Raw genomic sequence first — 19,058 nt, 5'->3', positions numbered from 1 at the left:
GTGTGGCCCAGAGCCACCAGCCCAAAAGCAAGGGGGCTGTCTGACTTCTTGGTGGCCCCAGCCACATGTTCCTCTTGAGGCCAGGAGCCCAGGGGAAGCCTCGGCAAGGGCTTTTGACATGTCTGGTCTGGTGGTGGGATTGGTACCTTTGTGCTGGGCTCATGGCTGCAGGGGACAGCTTGTGATGCTGAGGGTGGCAAACAGCCAGGAGAGCAGCTTCACATGGCACTCCATCCTCATCCTCATTCCCCATCCTCATCTTCATCCTCATCCTCCTCTGGCAAGAACCCGCTGTCCTGTCTCTCCCCAGAGCAGCCCTGGCACTCCTGAGCGGCCCAGCAGCAGACGGTGGCAGCTGCTCATCTGTAATTAATCGGTGCTAATCACCATGGCACAGCTCGAGCCAACCACTTGCCTGCCGGCACGTGCAGGTCTGCTCCCTACGACCACGAGGAGCAAAACTGCTGGGGCTGCACCCAAGAGCTGCAGGAACCCCAGTGCTGTTTGCAGCTGGGAAAACAGAATCATAGAATTGTTCAGGTGGAAAAGACCCTCACGATCATCAAGTCTGATCATAACCTAACTCTAGTGCTAAAGTATGTCCCTAAGAACCTCAGCTATATGCCTTTTAAACCCCTCCAGGGATGGTGACTCCACCACTGCCCTGGGCAGCCTGTTCCAATGCTTCACAGCCCTTTCTGTAAAGAATTTTTTCCTAATATCCAAAAGGACGTTAGGATGTTTTTCCTAATATCCAAAAGCTTTTTTCCTTCCCTGACCCCTTCCCGGGAGCCCCTGAACTGGACACCCACCGGTAGGGTGACACGGATGTGATGACAGCTGCCCGACTCTCTCTACAGCATCTTTCTCCGTGCGCATCAAACCGCGAAGCCCCGGTGCGGGCAGCAAGTTCCCCGGGAGCGGGCAGCTCAATTGCTGCGAGCTGCCCACCACCTCCAACATATTCCAGGGGCTCGTTGCCGAGCTCCTCTCCCGGGGTCCTGCCCGAGGGACGGGGCTCTCCCCGCTCCATCGCCCCCGGGCAGAGGAGCCGCGGGTGGAGGCAGAACCCCCGCTCCAGGGGCGCTGCCCCCGCACCCCGCCGTGCTGGGCCTCGCACGGCAGCGGGGCTGGAGGAGGAGGAGCAGCGAGGAGGCTGGTCCGGGCGGCGGGGCCGCGGGGAAGGAGGAAGAGCGCGGCGGGAGGAAGAGCCAGCGGGTGAGCCCGGCCGGTGGGTCCGGGCAGGGCGGTGGGTGCTGCCCGACCCCCAGCTGCCGCCCCGACGGGCAGCGGGTGCAGGCAGGGCTGAAACCTCAGCTCGCCGCCCCCAGCACCCCGAAGAGCCGCAGGAGCCCCAAATCATGTCTGCAAGGGACGGTGAGTGTGTGGGGAGAGGTCTGGACGCCCCGTGTGTCCCCAGAATGCCAGCATGGCCTGTCCTTGCCATGCACCAGGGTGAAATGGTGGCCCCGCGGCTGGGGTGACTCCCCCGCGGGAAAGGTCCCTTCGCTGATCTACCCATCTCTGCCCCCCATGCACCCCACAGGCTGGAGCCCCCCAGAGTGAGGAGTGTCTGGACCCACAGCTTCTCCTAGCTTCCCCCCGATCCTGCTCCTGGCCGTGGGGCACCTAATCCCCACGAGCATTACCTCGGTAGCTGATTGTCACCCACTGGGACCTCCAGCTGCAAGCTCGCTCAGGTACCGAGGGTCTGGTCCTCCCATACCACCTTCCCCAGCCCACTCTGCGGGCCAGCCCATGGCCAGTGTCCCCCACTGAGCCCTGATGTGGGGCTGGGATGGGGACAGAGCGCAGCCAGAGTCCTGCGGTTTCGGAGGATGGCGGCAGCAAGCTGGTACCACCGGGACATCAGCCGGGTGGCGGCGGAGGAGCTGCTGGCCAAGGCCGGGCGGGATGGCTGCTTCTTGGTGCGGGACAGCGAGTCGGTGTTGGGGGCATATGCCCTCTGCCTCCTGTGAGTCACCTGCCTGGCTTTTGCTCGCCACTCCTCTCCCTTGTCCCTCTGTCCCTCTCCCCACGCTGGGTTCCAAAACCTCATGGAAAAGCCTTCTGCAGGGATGCTGGTGGGGTGCATGGGGTTTTTTCTTTGGTGTGGGGGTTTTCAAGGTTATTCCCCAAGTCAGACCAAGGGAGAACCCTGTGTCTTTGGGAGGAGGCACCACAAGCCCTTTGGAGCTGCCCGCTGGCCTGGCCCCATGTGTGGGAGAGGCTGATTCGCATCGCCCTCCTTCTGCAAAAACAAATGTCTCCTCCCTCTGGTCCAACCCTCAGCGCGGCCGCATCCGGACCCTGACGCCCGCTGTTAACGTCTCCGCTGCCGGGATGTGGGGGGTCACATGCCCCGCCACCCACGGGGACTCTCAACATCAATTTACAGTCCCCAAGAGCACTGCTGCTGGGGCTGCCTGCACCCTTCCTTGCTGCCTGCACCCTTCCTTGCTGCCTGCACCCCTTTCCTTGCTGGCCGTGCCCCTTCCTGCTGTCTGCACCCCTCCTTGCAGCGGGGAGCGCAGGAGGCGGCATCTCAGTGGCTTTGGAAGGATGCCACCTCTGTTCCTTCGGCTGGCATGGCGTGCGGGGACAAATTGCAAACACATGGTTCGGGTGAACCCTGGCCTTGCTGTGGCCCTGCCCACTGTCTGGAGCCAAGGGGATGCTCTACATCCTCCCCTGCAAACGGGTGCAGATACAGAGCTGAGGGTGATGATTTATTTCCAGAACTGAGAGCTCAGTTCCTCTCTCAGCGGAGGGGTTGGGGTGTTTGGGTGCCAGGCATCCCCCAATGCTGCCACGTGCCCACAGTGTCGTGTGGGGGAGCCTTGGGGGACCCTTGTCTGCTCTCTCCCAGGTTCCAGCGGCACGTCCACACCTACCGCATCCTCCCCAATGACAAGGGGCTGCTCTCTGTCCAGGTGGGTGCTCAGGGGCTGGGTGCTGCCGGGGTGCACTCCCTGCTCTGGTGGTGCTGCTGCCTGCGAGCTGGAACGTGGGCAGGATGCAGGTGCGAAGGGACTGGGGTGTTCACCTCCCCCCGCCGTCCCCTGCACCGTCTGCCCTCCCCGGCACTGCGAGCGGTGCGGTTTGCTCTTTGCACGAGCTGCCAGCACGGCAGGATGCGGGTGCTTTGCAGCCACCCCTGTGCCATGGGGTGGCCGGGGACAGTTCCTCCCCACCACTCGGGTTGGCGCTGCCAAATGCTTGTCCCCTCCCTGCTATGTCCGCTGACCCAGCCTGGCCACATGGCCTCGATACCTGCAGTGTCTGTCCCTGTGATGTCTATCCTGGCTGCTGGCTTGGCTTCACTTCCCCTCTTTTGTGTCACTTCATGGTTTCTCCTGGTACCTGTCTCTCTGTAGCCGCCCCTTCTGGCCCCTAAAAAGAGCATCCCAAGAGTCATAGAATCACAGAGTCACTTTGGTTGGATGAGACCCTCAAGATCATCAAGTCCAACTGTTACCCCACCCCTGGCACTGCCCCATGTCCCTGAGAACCTCATCTCAGTCTGTTCAACCCCCCAGGGATGGTGACTCCACTGCTGCCCTGGGCAGCCTGTTCCAATGCCCAACAGCCCTTTGGGGAAGAAGTTGTTCCCCAGATCCAACCTCAACCTCCCCTGGTGCAACTTGAGCTGATAAGGTCTCCCCTCAGCTCCTGTTCTCCAGGCTGAACCCCCCAGGTCCCTCAGCCGCTCCCATCACACTTGTGCTCCAGCCCCTTCCTCAGCTCCATTCCCTTCTCTGAACTCACTCCAGCACCTCAAGGGCTTTCTTGGCATGAGGGACCCAAAACTGACCCCAGGATTTGAGGTACTCAGTCCAGGGGGAGAGTCACTGCCCTGGTCCTGCTGGCTACAATATTCCTGATACAAGCCAGGATGCTGGTGGCCTCTTGGCCACCTGGGCACGCGGTGGCTCATGTACAGCCACTGTTACCAACACCCCCAGGTCCTTTTCCACTGGACACTTTCCAGCCACTGAGCCTCTAGCGTTCACGGGGTTGTTGTGACCCAAGTGCAGGACCTGGCACTTCACCTTGTTAAACCTCATACAACTCACCTCAGACCACCTCAGATCCAGCCCATCCAGATCCCTCTGTAGAACCTTCCTGCTTTCCATCAAAGTTAACACTCCCACCCAACCTGGTGTCATCTGCAAACCTGACAGTGCTTCCCCCATCTTTGACTCCTCAGACCATCCAGGGCATCCAAGCCAAGTGCTTTCGCACCCTACCTGACCTGATCGGCGCCTACCAGCATCCCAACAACGGGCTGGTGACACCCCTGCTCCACCCTGTGCACTGCACAAGGCAGGCAGCTGACGACGACTCGGGTTAGCCAGGGGGGGGACAGTGGGGACCGCAAGCGGGAAGGGGGTCCCACTGAGCCGGCTGTCCCCTGCCCGCAGACGGGGAGGATGGCCGAGGCGGGGGGCACACGGTGAGCGCAGTGCCGGCCGGGGGAGCCAGGACAGGTGGGTGTCTCAGTGTTCCCATCGCCGGCCGGACCCACATCTCACAGCAGCTGCACCAGAGGCTGCAGGAGCAGATCCACAGCAGGTAATGTGCCACAGCCTGCCCCAGCGTGACAGGGATGATGGGGTGGGCATGGCCACCCCTCCCTCGCCACTGTGCTGCCCACCTCACCTTGCAGCCCAGCCAGCGACTTCATGGGCTTCATGGCCGAGTACCTGAGCCACCACCTGCAGCTGGACCTGGAGGCTCTGCGCCACGGCCACCCGCAGCTCCGCCACCTCAGCACTGCGCTCGTCACCGCCTGCCGGGCACTGCATAGGCAAGTGACTCGGGGATGCGGGGGCGACACAGCCCCTGGGGCCATCTGCCTCATCCCTGTCCCCTTGGTGGTGGCTGAGCGTCCCCCTTGAGGCTCAGAACACCCCACACTGGCTCTCACCTGCTCCTCTCCTCTGCAGCGAGATCGACTTCACACTGGCAGGTCTGGAGACACTGGCCAGGGTGTTTGACCCCTCTGCGTCCACTCAGAGCCTGGCCAGCGAGCAGGTGAGTCCTCTCCAGCCACCCCTGGGTGCTGTCACACATGCCTGTGTGCAGCCACCCATGCCTGGGTGCAGCTGGTCTGCGGGAGAGGCGGTCAGGGTGGGTTCAGTGTGGATCGGCACCCATAGGTGCTGCATGCCCCGTGGTGCTGCTGGTGGTCCTGGGGTGCTGCATGTGCTGGTGTCCCTGCAGCTGGCAGAGGGGACGTGGGGACAAGCAGAGACTAATTTCTGCACCCACTCCTGGATTTGGTGGTGGGGAGAAGCTTCTTCTCTCGCCAGGCTCCAGGGACCGCCACCTCTTGGGTGCAACCCAGACCAGTGGGAAGGAATCTACCTGTCTAGTGCTGCCGTGCTGCTCCAGAAACATCTGTTCCTCCCCTCAGGGTCTCCTGACCAGTGATCCAGACCTTGAGCTGCTCCTTAACAAGATATCCACAGTCAACCATCTCCTCTCTTCGCTGGAGAAGAAGGTGCCTGGTTGTGCCCCCATGACGCTGGACTGGGGACACCTGGCTGGGTGCAGTGCGGGGACATGGCCACTGCTCATGGTGCCCCGGGCTGGGGAACCTCGGTCTGCTCCAGCAAACCCCTCACCCCAATAAACCCCCAAAACCAAGCTGCTGGGGGTGGCACAGCCCTGGGGTGCCCCTTGGGGCAGGGCAGGCTAGCACAGGGTTCTCCCAGTTAACCCAGTACACCCAGAGTGGTGCCCGTCTCCCTGGCAGGTGCTCAAGTCACTGCAGGAGACGGTGTCGAGGCACAACCTGTCACTGCCCAGTGAGGTGACAGCCCCCGCTCCGGCCACCAAACCCCTGGCTGTGCAGAGCTTTGAGGTGAGGGCATGGGGACCCCTGGCATTGCTGCTGGGGCAGGGCAGGTGTGGGGTGACCCGTGAACCGTGTCCCCAAACCACGAACCACGTCCCCATCCACAGGTGAAAGCAGGCAAGTCACAGCGGGCAGCCCTGACAGTGGACGTGGAGTCGGGCACGGTGACCATCACCAAGAAGGGCAGCGGGTCCCCAGAGGAGACCATCCCACAGAACAAAAGTAAGGGGCTGCTGACCCCCACCCCAGCCACTGCTGGGGTGCTGCGGGGCTGTGGGGGTCCCTGGCGCAGGCCTGATGCCAGGGTGATGGGCTGCACATCTGGTCGCACCCCCAGTCCCAACCCATGTGGGAGGGGGATGTCACCATTGTCGCCCTGACACCTGGCGTTCAGTTCTGCAGCTGATCAAGTACCAGAGTGTGCAGAGCAAGGTGAGGCTGGTGTATAACCGGGAGCCACAGAGGAGCCTCAGCAGAGACTTTGTCTTCCCCAGTGCACGGGTAAGTGGCACTGGCTGCGCTCACTGGGAGTTCTGGGGGACACAGATCTGTCACAGAACCACAGAGTCATTTTGGTTGGAAGAGACCCTCAAGATCATCAAGTCCAACCATAACCCACCCCTGGCACTACCCCTTGTCCCTAAGAACCTCATCTCCACATCTGTCCAACCCCTCCAGGGATAGTGACTCCAGCACTGCCCTGGGCAGCCTGTTCCAATGCCCCACAGCCCTTTGGGGAAGAAATTGTTCCCCAGATCCAACCTCAACCTCCCCTGGCACAACTTGAGGCCATTTCCTCTTGTCCTATTGCTTGTTTCTTGGGAGAAGAGACCAATGCCCTCCATGCTACAACCTCCTTTCAGATAGTTACATAGGGACACAGCAAAAGGGTGTTCTCAGAATTGAGACCACCCCTGCAAACCGTGTCCTATGCCTAGCGTGACATTCCCCTGACCCCACCAGTGGCACCTTCTGGGACGCTGTGTCTCCTGGCTCCCCAATACGTCTGAATTGTTCCACAGAAGCGAGAGGCCTTCTGCCAGCTGCTGCAGCTGATGAAGATCCAGCACTCCAACCTGGATGAGCCTGACCTCATCTCGGTGTATGTTGGGACGTGGAACATGGGTAAGGACCCAGGAGAAGGTCATATTAGAAGGTCATATTGTCCTGGGAGGTCAGCATGACTTGTTGTGAACCTGGGTGGGCTTTGGGAGGTGGGGAAGCCAAGCTGGTGGGAGGAGGAGGAGGCTGGAGAAGACCCTAACCTGGCTGCTTTTGAGTTTGTCTGTCCCATCGTGATCTACTTGCCCAGTGTCTTGGGGAGAGATCGGAGGATCTGCGGTACCCGGAGGGTCTGGATGGTGGCAGTAAATCCCAGCATCAGTCTGGGATGTCATGGGGGGACCACGGGGCTGGCACAATGCTTCTCCTGGAGATGTGTATGGTCTGGGGTTGGAGAGGGGATTGAGGAGCTGTCCCCCTCAGTGACCCACTGTCCCCTGCTCGCAGGCAGCACCCCGCCACCCCGCTCCCTAGCCTCCTGGCTGACCTCGAGGGGCTTGGGGCGCACGCAAGATGAGACCACCACCTGCATCCCCCACGACATCTACGTCATCGGCACCCAGGAGAACTCCCTGGGTGACCGTGAGTGGGTCGAGTTCCTCCGCGCATCGCTCAAGACCCTGATGTCCATCGACTACCGCGTGGTAACCCTGGGGCGAAGCCTGGACCCACCCAGCTCTGCCTAAAGCTAAAGCCACCCTCAGCAGTTTCAAGAAGCTGCCACCCCAGGGCTCTCACCCCCAAACACAGGGTCCTCTCTCACCCCAAATTCAGCCCAGGGAACCTCCTGTGCCCCATGGACCTTACGCAGGGATTGTCCCTCCAGGAGCCCCTTCTCAGGGTTGCGTTGCCTCACATTGCTGCTTCTCGGCCGTGGGGCGACGCGGGGGGAGCGGGCAGGCTCACCCCCCTGTCCCCCCCACCGCAGGTGGCTCTACAATGTCTCTGGAGCATCAAGATGGTGGTTCTGGTGAAACCCGAGCACGAGCGGCGCATCAGCCACGTCCACACCTCCAGCGTGAAAACCGGCATTGCCAACACGCTGGGTAGGCCTGAGGATGGGGTGGGAGCATGTCCCAGAGTGAGGGGACATCCCAGGGACCCCCCCGGAGCTCAGTGCCCAGCACATCCCTGCAGGGAACAAGGGAGCTGTGGGCGTCTCCTTCCTTTTCAATGGGACCTCCTTTGGCTTCGTCAACTGCCACCTGGCCTCGGGCAGTGAGAAGACTCACAGGTGATGGAGGGGCTGGGGGAGATGGGGCTGCCTGGGCACAGGTGTGTGTCCCCGGGGGATGGAGGAGCCCTGGGGTGGTGTGGGCTTGTCCCTGTCCTCACCTGGCCAGAGAAGCATGAGGATGAGGTGTCCCTGGGGAGGTTCACATGGTGCTGCTGTCTCCCACCCACAGGCGTAACCAGAACTACAGTGACATCCTGCGCTCCCTGGTCCTAGGTGACAAGCAGCTCAGTGCCTTTGACCTCACCCTGCGCTTCACCCACCTCTTCTGGTTCGGGGACCTCAATTACCGCCTGGACATGGACGTGCAGGTGGGATCCCACAGGGCTGGGGATGGTGACACGCTGGTGGCACCTCAGGGGTGCGAGGAGCCAGGGTCACCATGCCGTCCTCCCCTGGCACAGGACATCCTTGCCCATGTAACCAAGAAGGAGTTTGACGCCCTCCTGGCTGTCGACCAGCTCAACCTGGAGCGGGAGAAGAACAAGGTGTTCCTGCGATTCCGTGAGTGTGGGGACAGGGACACTGCTCCCCCACCAAGCTAATGGCACCAGGGTCCCCGCAGTCTTCTCCCTGTGCCACCGCCAGCTCAGAGGGGTGCCAGGTCCTGATACAGCCCTGCACGGGTGCCCAAAGCCTGGGGGACCTTGATGTGCACCCCCTGGGAGACACTCTGAGGTGACCGGGGGTGCCAGGCATCAGTGTGGGCCCTGGATGGGGACAGTGACACTATGACTCTCCCTGGCTGGCTGCAGCTGTGGGGACAGGCAGGGACACTGTGCCACCTCCATGTCTTGGTTCCTAGGTGAGGGCGACATCTCCTTCCCACCCACGTACCGGTACGAGCGGGGTTCCCGTGACACCTACATATGGCAGAAGTTCAAGCCCACGGGGGTGAGTTCCCAGAGCCTCCCAAGCTGCAGGACATCATCAGAGGATGAGGACAACAGGCTCGGATGGTGCCAGGGGGGCTGGGTGGGAGGGAGCTCACGTTTTGGGGTGCTGGGTTGCTTCTCTGGGCTTGCAGGGTGAGCCAGACCCAAGAAGACACTGGAGCCAGCTGCTTTTCCCATTTTTAGGTGAGGATCAATGTCCCCTCGTGGTGTGACCGCATCCTGTGGAAGTCACACCCGGAGACCCACGTGGTCTGTAACTCCTACGGTGAGTGAGACCCTGGGGTTGGGGAGGACCCTGGGGCTCGGGGACTGTCACCCAGCTGCCCCCTCCCACCATCCAGGCTGCACCGATGACATTGTGACCAGCGACCACTCACCCGTTTTCGCCACCTTCGAGGTGGGAGTGACGTCGCAGTTTGTGCCCAAGAAGGGTAAGGGGTTGGGGGGTGTCTGTCATCCCCCATGCCTGGTTTGGAGGGACCCCTGCCTGCGGGTGCTCGGCCAGAACACGCCGACCCCCCGGTACCTGCCTGCAGCCCCCGGCTCTGGCCCCGAGCCCCTGGCCTGCATCGAGTGGGAGAGCATCGAGGTGATCATCAAAACCACCAGCCGCAGCAAGTGCTACATTGAGTTCCACTCCTACTGCCTGGAGGGTGAGGTATCCCCCTGGTGCCGGGGTTTGGGGGTGCTGGGGGTGCCGCGGGGGCGAGCCAGCCCCGGCTGGAACTGTGACCCCTGCTCTCCACTAGCAGAGGTCCAGCGGAGTGGGGAGAACACGTCCCAGAGCTGCGACATCCCTGGATTCCTCAAGCTGGGCTGGTCTGCAAAGCATCTGCCCGTGGTATGTGCCGGGGTGTGGAGCAGATGCTCCCCCGCCCAGCGCTGGAGCATTGTCCTTTCTCCTTGTTCCCATCCCTTGAGCATCCTCCTCACCCCTTGAGTGTCTTACTCCCTCTTCATCCCCGTCCCTTCCACTGGCTCTGCACCCTGAGCCCCAAGGGGTGTTGGGGGCTGTCACTGTCACCCCCTGGGCCACCCCACCCTGCAGCAGCCCCCCCGAGCACCCCTCTTTCCACACACAGCTGAACCCCATCCTGCCAGACCTGGAGTACCTGGGGGACCAGCACCTGCTTCTCAGTGTCAAGGGTGTGGAGAGCTACGAGTCCTATGGTGCGTGGGGACAGTGGCTCTGGGGTGCTGCTGCATTTGGAGGGAGCCAACACCGGTGTATGCCGTGCCCACAGGTGAGTGCTGCATCGCCATGAGGTCCCTGATCAGCAGCTTGGCCCAGCAGTTCGAGACCTTCCTGTCCCACCGCGGCGAGGAGACGGGCTCCATCCGCGGCTGGGTGAAGGTGTGTGTCCCCACCGACAGGCGCAGCACCCGCGAGAGGCTCTATGGTAACGGCGGCCGTGCCCCGGCCCCCTCCCATCGCCCTGGGCAGGGGGGCTCAGGAACACCCCCAGGCACAGTGTGGTGTGTGCGGTTCCCGGCCGGGAAAGGCCAAACTTTGGTGCCATTGCAGAGTGGATCAGCTTTGAGGAGGAGGAGGAGGATGCTGAGCCGGTGGCAGACACCCCACCATGCCCCACACCCCCCCCAAAGCACCCCAGGTACCCCAGCCAGGCTCAGCCCCCCCAAACCAGCCAGGGGGTGATGCTGAACCCCCTCCACCTTTGCTTCGCAGGAGCCGACCACGGAGCCTCCCAGAGCCGGCTGCCGGTTACACCAACCCCGCTTACTTCATCTTTGAGGGGGTCCCCAGCACCTGGGCACCGACCCCCACTGCCGGTGCAGCCCACAACCAGCAGTCAGAGAGCCCAGCCGGGGGCCAGCGGCACTGGAGCCCCCTTGGGGCACGGGTCCCCTCGCCCTCAGAGGGAGAGCAGGGGAGTAGCCGGCCCCACTGTGTGCCGGGGGGCATGTCCCGTAGGTGCCCGCTCAGTCCCCCTGGCATGGGCCAGCTGAACAGACCCAAATCGGCCGTCCTGATGAGTGACACGGCGGCGCTGGGTGACTGCTCGCTGACAGCACTGCACATGGCCACCTGCCTGAGCCAGCTGGACCGAGTGGCCCTCAAACACGGCAGGGACAGCCAGAAGACCCTCCTGCGCCAGACCCACAGCGCCCTAGAGCCACCGCCACGGCCGTGCTGGGAGGTGCTGAGGTGCACACGGGATGCTCACCAGCATTGCCACCCCAGAGAGGTACCGCTGGGGTCCCCATAGGGCTCTGGAGCTCAGGGAGGGGCTTGGGGACTTCAGGGAGGGGAGGAAACCTGCTTTTGGCCATGGGGCCACCAGTAGATGCCAGGTCCCATCCCCCTGGCAGTGCTCTGCATGATGGAGCCACCATCAGGTGGAAGGTAGAGGAGCAGCAATGTGTCCCACTCGTGCAGGGTGAGGATGTGAAGGTGGGGACATCATGGTCCTACTGTGACACTGCTGTCATGTGTGTCCTTACTCTTCTTACTCCAGTGGCCCTGTGACAGGGGTGAGTGGTCCCATGGCGTTGGCAGGTGCCTGGGCCACCCTGGCTCGCGGCAGGACATGGAAGGGCTGCAGGAGCGCGGCTGGGACCACCCGGAGATGTTCAGGTACCCACAGGCCCTGGAACTCAATGATCAGGGCACCACATGGGCCAGGTCCCATGGCCCTGGGGTCCCTGGCAGAGCCCTACACCCCAACAGCGAGTAGAAGTGGGGTGGGGACGCGGCAGGGCAGGAGGACATCAAGTCCTCACAGCTCCATGGCTGCATGGACTCCCCGCTCGCTCTCGGTGGTTCCCCCAGAACTTGCTTCCCCTCACTCCACACAGAGACATCACAGAGCAGGATGTGCTGGACACGGTGATGCTCAGCCCGACCCAGCCCCAGCTCGACCCCAGCAGCCTCAACGAGGGCACAGTGGTGAGTGTGCCACCGAGACCTGACCTGAGACCCAGCACCTAAGCCGGATGCCAGCACCCGCCTGCACTCAGCTCCCAACGTGTCCACCCTCACCAGTAAGCAATTGGTGTTTCTCGGTTGGAAAGTCTCAGGATGCTCTTACAGCCATCAGGACAGTCAGACACTCTCTGGGTCTCTCTGTCTCCATCCTCCCTCCCCGAAGTGATGGAAGGATGACACTGAGCCTCACCAGAAAGGGGGGACGGGGGACACAGGAGATGCTGAGGCCAGTTGGGAAGTGGGGACTGCTGGGTGCTTTGGACCTCAAGGCTCAGCCTACAAGAGCACAGCGGCACCTGTGGCCAGCCCAGCCCTGCACACCCTTGTGCCTTTGGCCTCAGTGGCTGCTCCCTCCTCACCAGGCTCAGCCCTGGCTGGACACCATTCCCACGGGACTTTCTCCTACAGCAGCTGCTCCTGAGGCGGCGGTGCCGCTGCCTTGCGAGATCCCCTTGCTGTGCCCATCCAGAATAAATCCTCAGGGACACCAGGGTGCATGTGTGCGGGGTCTGGTTCTGCACAGGGGTGAGGAGGGAGGGTGCCCAAGCCACGCCAGGTGAGCCAGGTAGGGGCAGCGCCAGCTCCTAGTGCCTCAGCTGCTGCAGGAACACCATCCCCCACCTTCTCCTCATTTATTTGGGGACCCTGCAACCCCTGACCCTCCTGGCTGCCCTTGCCTGGTGTCCCCTGTGGCTCCCACATGGGGCTGGGCTGGCTCTGCTTTCGGCAGGCGCTGGCAGTGCCATGGGTTCCCCCAAACACGCAGGCTCTGCCCACTCAGCCCTGCACCCCCAGGGTCCCCCACACTCCTCCTCTGTGGCTGAGCATCCCTGGGCTGCTCCCACCTCCTGTCTCTGATCCCCTCAAGCTCTTGCCCACGGTGCCTCACATCTTGGGGTGCACTCATTTGCCCTCTTTGTCGCAACGTCGGCGTGTTTGTACAGCAACCATCCTTCACCCACCTGAGGAGTTAAATCCCGTGGACGAGGTGTGGGGGACACACAGTCCCCGCAAACCACGGGGACACCCTGGCGAGCATCGCCCTGAGTGCTGCCACAGCGAGGTGACCCAGGTTTTGGGGACACTATGCCCAGGCTGGCCTCAAGGTGGCAGTGGCCACCTTTGTCCCCAGGATTGCCCGCAAGACGGGGGTGCCAGCAGGGCAGCACCCCAGGGTGGGAACACCACCACACCCCTGTGTCCCCAGCAGGGCAGGGAGGATGCCCGGGGGGGTGAGGGGCTGTGAGCTCCCTGGGCAGGGGCTGTGGGCCCCACAGATGAGGGACTGTGGCCCCTGTGGTTGAGGGACCATGGTCCCCATAAACAAGGGACTGTGGTCCCCGCAAATGAGGGGTCACAGTCGCCATGGCCAAGGATCCTTGGCCTCTGCGGACAAAGGGCTGTGACCCCATGGGTGAGGTGCCACCTCCTCATGTCTGGGGGGCTGTAGCGGGCCCGAAGCCTGCGAGGGCGATGGAGAGGACGGGTGTGCGGCTGGCAGGGACGCGGGCAGGGATGTTGGCTCGGGGCACCGCGGGCTCCTGCCCACGCCTCCGCCCGCCTCCAGCCCTGCCTCTCCGGGGCACTTTGCTCCCGGCGGCGGGAGCACGGCACGGGCACTGACATTACAGCACGGCCAAGGACAGTCCCCCCAGCCCCCAGCATGGCCCCCGGCCCCACGCAGGACAGGTGCACCCCAGGGGGTCCCCACTCCTGAGAGCCCCCCAGCCCAGGACCACAGGTGAGCCCATGCCAGGGGGGAGATGGTCCTGCCATGGCCATGCAAACCCAGCCAGGATTTGGGGGGACCCTATGGGGAGCAGCTCTGGTCCCCCAAGGGATGGAGATGAGATTCCCAGGGCTGGATGGGTGTGGGGGTCAGCTTGTTCTCCTCATCCCTAAATCCCTCCGTGCATCCTCCTCCCCAACACACCACTGTCTCCATCACCGAGAGCCTTCATCCTTCCTACTGCAGCCACCTCCTTGCCTTTGCCTTTCTCTCTATCCCCACAAATCGCTGCCTCCTCGCAGGGCGAAGCTGCCCCTTGGGTGCTGCACTGTCAGGGTCCTGCCCATCCCCAGGGAGCTGGGGGGGAGACAGGGACAGCCCCCCAACCCTTCACCTCCCACCCCGCTGAGAAAGGGGGGTCACCTCGGAGCAGGGTATGAGGTGGGGAGCGAGGGTGTCCCCAGGGAGGCGGCACCGGCGCCGGGGCAGCTCGTGCTTTGGCTGCTCTTGCAGTCAAATGGAAGGATCGAAAAAGAAATTAGGTCACGCTCCCCTTGTGCAGGGGCTTTGGCTGCACAAACCACGTGGCGATTAAGGACAAGGGTCCTTCTGCAGGATGTTTTGCATAATTTCCCCTTGTTTTGCAATTTCCCAGAGATTAGGCGAGAAGAAAAGCCCTGTTTTTCCTCCGCTCCAGCAGCAGCCTGTCCTGGGCTCACCCAGCGCTCTGTCCCTCGGTGGCCACTCACTCCCCTCCAAAATCCGCTCTCATCCCCTCTCTGAAGCTCCTGCCCATTACACCGCGGTCCCCGACCCCCGTCCCGTCCTGCCAGCGTGCAGAACTTTGGCTCCAGGGCAGAGTTTGCCTTCGCTGCCTTGCTCATTCCTGTCATCCATGCTTTTCCAATACTCCCGTAAATTCCCAGGGCAGGGGGATGGCCATGGGCAAAGGATTCCCCAGCATCGCAGCCCTCACACATTCCCAAAACGGGCAGGGCAGGAGCAAGCACCACCTCCCCAGCTCCGTGTCCTTCCATCTCCTGCTCCTGTAAGGAGCCCAAGCGCTCAGCTCAGACCTCACCAGAGCTACAGTCGGTCCCTCCTTGGAAAGCCCATGGCCAGGGAGAGCCTCAGTGGGGGCGTCAGCGAGGAACAGGAATGAGCTCGGTGGTGACGTGTCCTTGGGGTGGAACGATGTGAATCAGTGCTTTAAAACACTGATTTTGACTGTGATTAAGATGAGGAAGCAGGAAACCTGCCGAGATAAAGCTTGCCAAATGTCATCTTCTTTCGCTTTTTTAATTTTCGGTGGTTATCCTCAAAGGAAGGTTGCTTAGGAATGATTAAATCCCACTGCTGAGTGATGACCCTGCTCGAGCTTTATTCGCTGGCAGACCCTGGGTGCCTGTGCTCTCCTCCAAGTAGCCCAGCACCAGGCAGCTGCTCAGGCTCTTTTTTCTTTATGCATATCTTACACCAGATTAATATTTTTTATGCACTGGCTTCTTCATATCTTAGTTGTTTGTTGGCCTGTGCCATGGGCATTGGCTTTGGTCACTGAACCCTGCGGCACCTCCGGTCTGATCGGGCTCAAGCCTTCATGCTCACTTGCACTTGGAGGTTAGAAGAGGAAAACAAATCTCCTGGTGTCTCGTGTCCTCAGCAGCGTCTTTGGCTTGTGGACAGGCAGCCGCTGGGCTGGGACCAGCACAACCAGCACTGCACCCTGAGGCTCAGGGTTCCCTACCAGCTGGTTTTCACTCCCGATTCTGGGAAAACAGAGCAAATTCTTCCCACTGTTAATGTTTGATCAGGACCTGCCTGTTGCTCTCTGAACTCCTCCTGGCAATAAAGCCAGGCAGCTGCCCGCGCCCGCTGCAGGAACTTGCTGGAGTCTGATGTGAACCCGAAGCTGCGGCTCAGCCCACAACTCAAACAGAGAGCGTGCGGGTGTGTGTGACACCGAGGGACAGGTCCTGCCTGCCCATCTGCCTGCTGCGTCATTTACAATCATCTCTGTAAACCCAGGGATGTCTCTCGAGGCTCCGCAGGGATGGATGCAGCTCGGCTGACCCCGTGGATACACCCTGAGGGATGTTCCTGCCAGGGGAGCTTGTCACGAGATGCCACCAGGATGCACATCTCTGGGGTGAAAGCAAGGGGGATAATGAGGGAGCCAAGGGATGAAGGGCCCTGAGAGGACGCAGCCTTCTGCCCTGTACCACCAACACCAGCATCATCTCCCCAAACCCCGAGTTCTCCTGGTGACATCACCTCCTGGGACCAACAGAAACTGGAGACAGACCAGTACTCCCTCCATCAGATACGGGTTGGGCTACACCCTTGTCTCTGCCTACAGTGCAGCGGGTGCTCCTGCTCCCAGGTTACTCATCTGAGCATCCATCCCCACCACCAAAAGCTCCAAAATCGCTTTGCCAGGAATGGTGGTGGGAGTGGTGGGTCCAGGGTTGGGCAGCCCCACTGGTCCTTTGCTGGACACCCTGATGGTGGCAGAAGGTCCCTCTTCCCATCGGCTCTGAACTCTCAGCATCCCGAGGGTCGAACGCAGCCCTTTGACAGCTCATCCCTGCGCCTCAGCCCTGGGGACTGATTTGCCAGGAGGACGTGGATCCTTTGTCCTGACACTGTGTGGGGACCCATCCCGCCTTGCACTGTCCTGGGCTGGGACTTGGCTCCGGCGCAGCTCCTCTCTGCAGGGCTTAGCTCATCCCTCTCCTGCAGAGAATACCCGGCAGCTGGAGGCCCCTCTCCGCTCAGGGACGCTCTCTCCCAAAGGCTCCTTTTACAACCCCCTGAGGATTTCTCCCGGCCATAATATTCCCCCAGACAAGCCTTTCTTCTCCTCCTGCCTTTCTTCTGTCAAGGAGCCCCTCTGGGACCAGCAGAATTGTCAGGATGGTGCCAATTAGGCTGAGCTGGCACCAGCTGGGGGCTCCTGTTCCTCATAAGGGTCTCATTGTTCGCCGCGCCGTGGGGCTGCTGGCCGGCGGGGCCGGCGCGGTCCGTCTGTCCCCGGCACGCTTCCCGGCTCCCCGCGGCGCTGGTGTCACTGCGAGCGGCTCCAAGGGATGATGGATGGGTGTCACTGTGGGGGCTGCGAAGGGGGGGATTTGTCAAGCCTCCCTCGGCTCCCCTGCGAGCTGAGAAGAAACAGAGGAACCATCAAAGTGGCCGGAGCTCCTGGAGGGAGGGGGGAAATCTGGCATCTTTGGCTCCTTTCCACGCTTTGTGCCTGACAATGGTCAGGATCAGCAACTAATGCGCTTTCATTAACCGCTCCCCTAGATCTGGCTCAGAGAACATGGCCACTTCGGTGAGGACCTTCCCAGTTGCCCTGTGGACACCGACGCCAAGGGGAAACATCACGGTGGTGCCTGAGGCAAATTGCGTCTTCAACGAGGAGTTCAAGTACATCCTGCTGCCCGTCTCCTACGGCATCGTCTTCGTGGTGGGGCTGCCCCTCAACTCCTGGGCCCTGTGGATGTTCATCTCCAGAATGAGGCCCTGGAATGCCACCACCACCTACATGTTCAACCTGGCTGTCTCCGACACGCTCTACGTCCTCTCCCTCCCCACCCTGGTCTACTACTATGCCGACCGCAACAACTGGCCCTTCGGGAAATGGCTCTGCAAGATCGTGCGCTTCCTCTTCTATGCCAACCTCTACAGCAGCATCCTCTTCCTCACATGTATCAGCATCCACCGCTACGTGGGCATCTGCCACCCTATCCGCTCTCTGAAGTGGGTGAAGACCAAGCACGCCCGCATCATTTGCGTGGGCGCCTGGCTCGTTGTCACCATCTGCCTCATCCCCAACCTCATCTTTGTCACCACCAGCTCCAAGGGCAACAGCACCCTGTGCCACGACACCACCAAGCCTGAGGAGTTTGACCATTACGTGCACTACAGCTCCTCCGTCATGGCCCTCCTCTTCGGTGTCCCCTTCCTGGTGATCGTCCTGTGCTACTGCCTGATGGCCAAGAGACTCGGCAAGTCCAGCTTCTCCACCCCCAGCCCCCGCATGCCCTCCTACAAGAAGCGCTCCATCAAGATGATCATAATTGTGCTCACTGTCTTTGCCATCTGCTTCGTACCCTTCCACATCACCCGGACCATGTACTACACCTCCCGCTACTTCCAAGCCAACTGCCAGACCCTCAACATCATCAACTTCACCTACAAGATCACTCGGCCCTTGGCCAGCATCAACAGCTGCCTCGACCCCATCTTGTACTTCATGGTTGGGGACAAGTACCGGGGGCGGCTGCGCCGGGGGCCAGCCCAGCGCCTCCAGCATGTGCCCGCGTACAACCTGGCCCTGGTCTCCTCCTCCACGGACAATGTCGTGGGTGACAGCCATGTTGCCAGTGACACCAGAGGGACGGGGACAGCACGGAGCAGAGATGGGTGCTGAGGGGCCAACGGAGGGTCACAGTAACCTTGCCCCTGGGCTTCGTGGGTCACAGCCCCTCCAGCTCTGTGTGGGTACCCTGGCACCCCCAGGTCCCCAAAGCTGACGTGCCCCTGCCCAGACTCTGTGAGGGCAGAGACCACAGGGCCAGTGGCCACGAGATTTGTCCCAGCCCTGGCATGTCACGGGAGAAGGGTGCTGGTGCCACCAGGGCAGGACAACCACAGGCACCTTGTGGGAACAGGGAGGATGCTGAGAAAGCTGTTTTGGGAACACGGGCTGGTGTCCCATCCCAGGGCACTTCTGGAAACATGGGGAGTCACTAAAGAGAAGGGACACTGGTTCCTCCCTCACACGCACTGCCCTTCCCATCTGCTCAACCATGATGTGCAGGACCAGACCAAGCCTGGGGAAGGCTCTCGGAGATGTCCCCGTCACACTGCTGGCCTTGGGAGAGGCGGGGAGCGACACGGCATGGGGCACTCACTGCCCGTCACTCCCCAATAAAGCCCCTTCCCCTTTCTCTGTGCCCAGACCCGTTTCTCCCCGTAGCAGAAGAAAGAGTAACGAGACACCCACACGGACCCCAAAACACGTTTGAGAGCAGAGAAAAGCCACTGGTGCTGGGGCAGGTTCAGAGCAAGGGGCCAGTACAGTGACACTTGTGGTGACGGAAAAGTCCTGGGGAATCTGCCTTTCTGGGTGTTTGCTTTCCAAATATTTACCCAGCCCTTTTGTTTGAGCGAGTTCCTGCGCAGCGAGGAACAGACCAGAGATTGCCATCAGTGCTGGCGACTCCCCAACACTGGGGATGGGACAGGGCTGTCCCCACCACCAGTCCTCCCAGCACAGCCCTCATCATTGAGGTGTCACCCCAGTCACAACCATGTGGCAC

At 61.6% G+C, this 19,058-nt stretch overlaps 2 protein-coding genes across 6 annotated transcripts; both read left to right on the top strand.

Moving 5' to 3' along the window:
- The first annotated feature begins 903 nt into the window (after positions 1–903).
- LOC102085697 (phosphatidylinositol 3,4,5-trisphosphate 5-phosphatase 2-like) lies at positions 904–12,494 on the top strand. 4 transcript variants are annotated; one of them, XM_013369323.3, is made up of 29 exons: positions 906–1,377; positions 1,547–1,700; positions 1,809–1,975; positions 2,870–2,933; positions 4,211–4,349; positions 4,425–4,575; positions 4,670–4,810; positions 4,950–5,037; positions 5,420–5,506; positions 5,762–5,869; positions 5,971–6,085; positions 6,258–6,364; positions 6,886–6,988; positions 7,373–7,569; positions 7,854–7,971; positions 8,063–8,159; positions 8,332–8,470; positions 8,564–8,663; positions 8,965–9,053; positions 9,239–9,320; positions 9,397–9,486; positions 9,592–9,708; positions 9,808–9,896; positions 10,138–10,225; positions 10,300–10,455; positions 10,581–10,668; positions 10,743–11,262; positions 11,533–11,651; positions 11,873–12,494. In XM_013369323.3, the coding sequence occupies exons 3-29, from the start codon at positions 1,839–1,841 to the stop codon at positions 12,003–12,005; spliced, it is 3,462 nt and encodes a 1,153-aa protein (XP_013224777.3). In that variant the 5' UTR covers positions 906–1,377; positions 1,547–1,700; positions 1,809–1,838; the 3' UTR covers positions 12,006–12,494. The 4 variants fall into 4 exon arrangements, with proteins under 4 accessions (XP_064933417.1, XP_013224777.3, XP_064933415.1 ...); XM_065077345.1 differs by lacking the exons at positions 11,533–11,651; positions 11,873–12,494 and having other exon boundaries at positions 904–1,377; positions 10,300–10,409; positions 10,743–11,229; XM_065077343.1 differs by lacking the exons at positions 1,809–1,975; positions 4,211–4,349.
- Positions 11,922–18,685, top strand: P2RY4 (pyrimidinergic receptor P2Y4). Of its 2 annotated transcripts, none has more exons than XM_005509348.3 (2): positions 11,922–12,058; positions 17,038–18,685. In XM_005509348.3, the coding sequence occupies exon 2, from the start codon at positions 17,054–17,056 to the stop codon at positions 18,164–18,166; it is 1,113 nt and encodes a 370-aa protein (XP_005509405.1). In that variant the 5' UTR covers positions 11,922–12,058; positions 17,038–17,053; the 3' UTR covers positions 18,167–18,685. The 2 variants fall into 2 exon arrangements, with proteins under 2 accessions (XP_005509405.1, XP_021152766.1); XM_021297091.2 differs by lacking the exon at positions 11,922–12,058 and adding an exon at positions 13,617–13,743.
- The last annotated feature ends 373 nt before the right edge of the window (positions 18,686–19,058 follow it).

Source organism: Columba livia, chromosome 12 (assembly GCF_036013475.1).
Source record: "Columba livia isolate bColLiv1 breed racing homer chromosome 12, bColLiv1.pat.W.v2, whole genome shotgun sequence".
NCBI lineage: Eukaryota > Metazoa > Chordata > Aves > Columbiformes > Columbidae > Columba > Columba livia.
The sequence above is the reverse complement of the archived record's forward strand: the minus strand, read 5'-3'. Positions and strand labels throughout refer to the sequence as shown.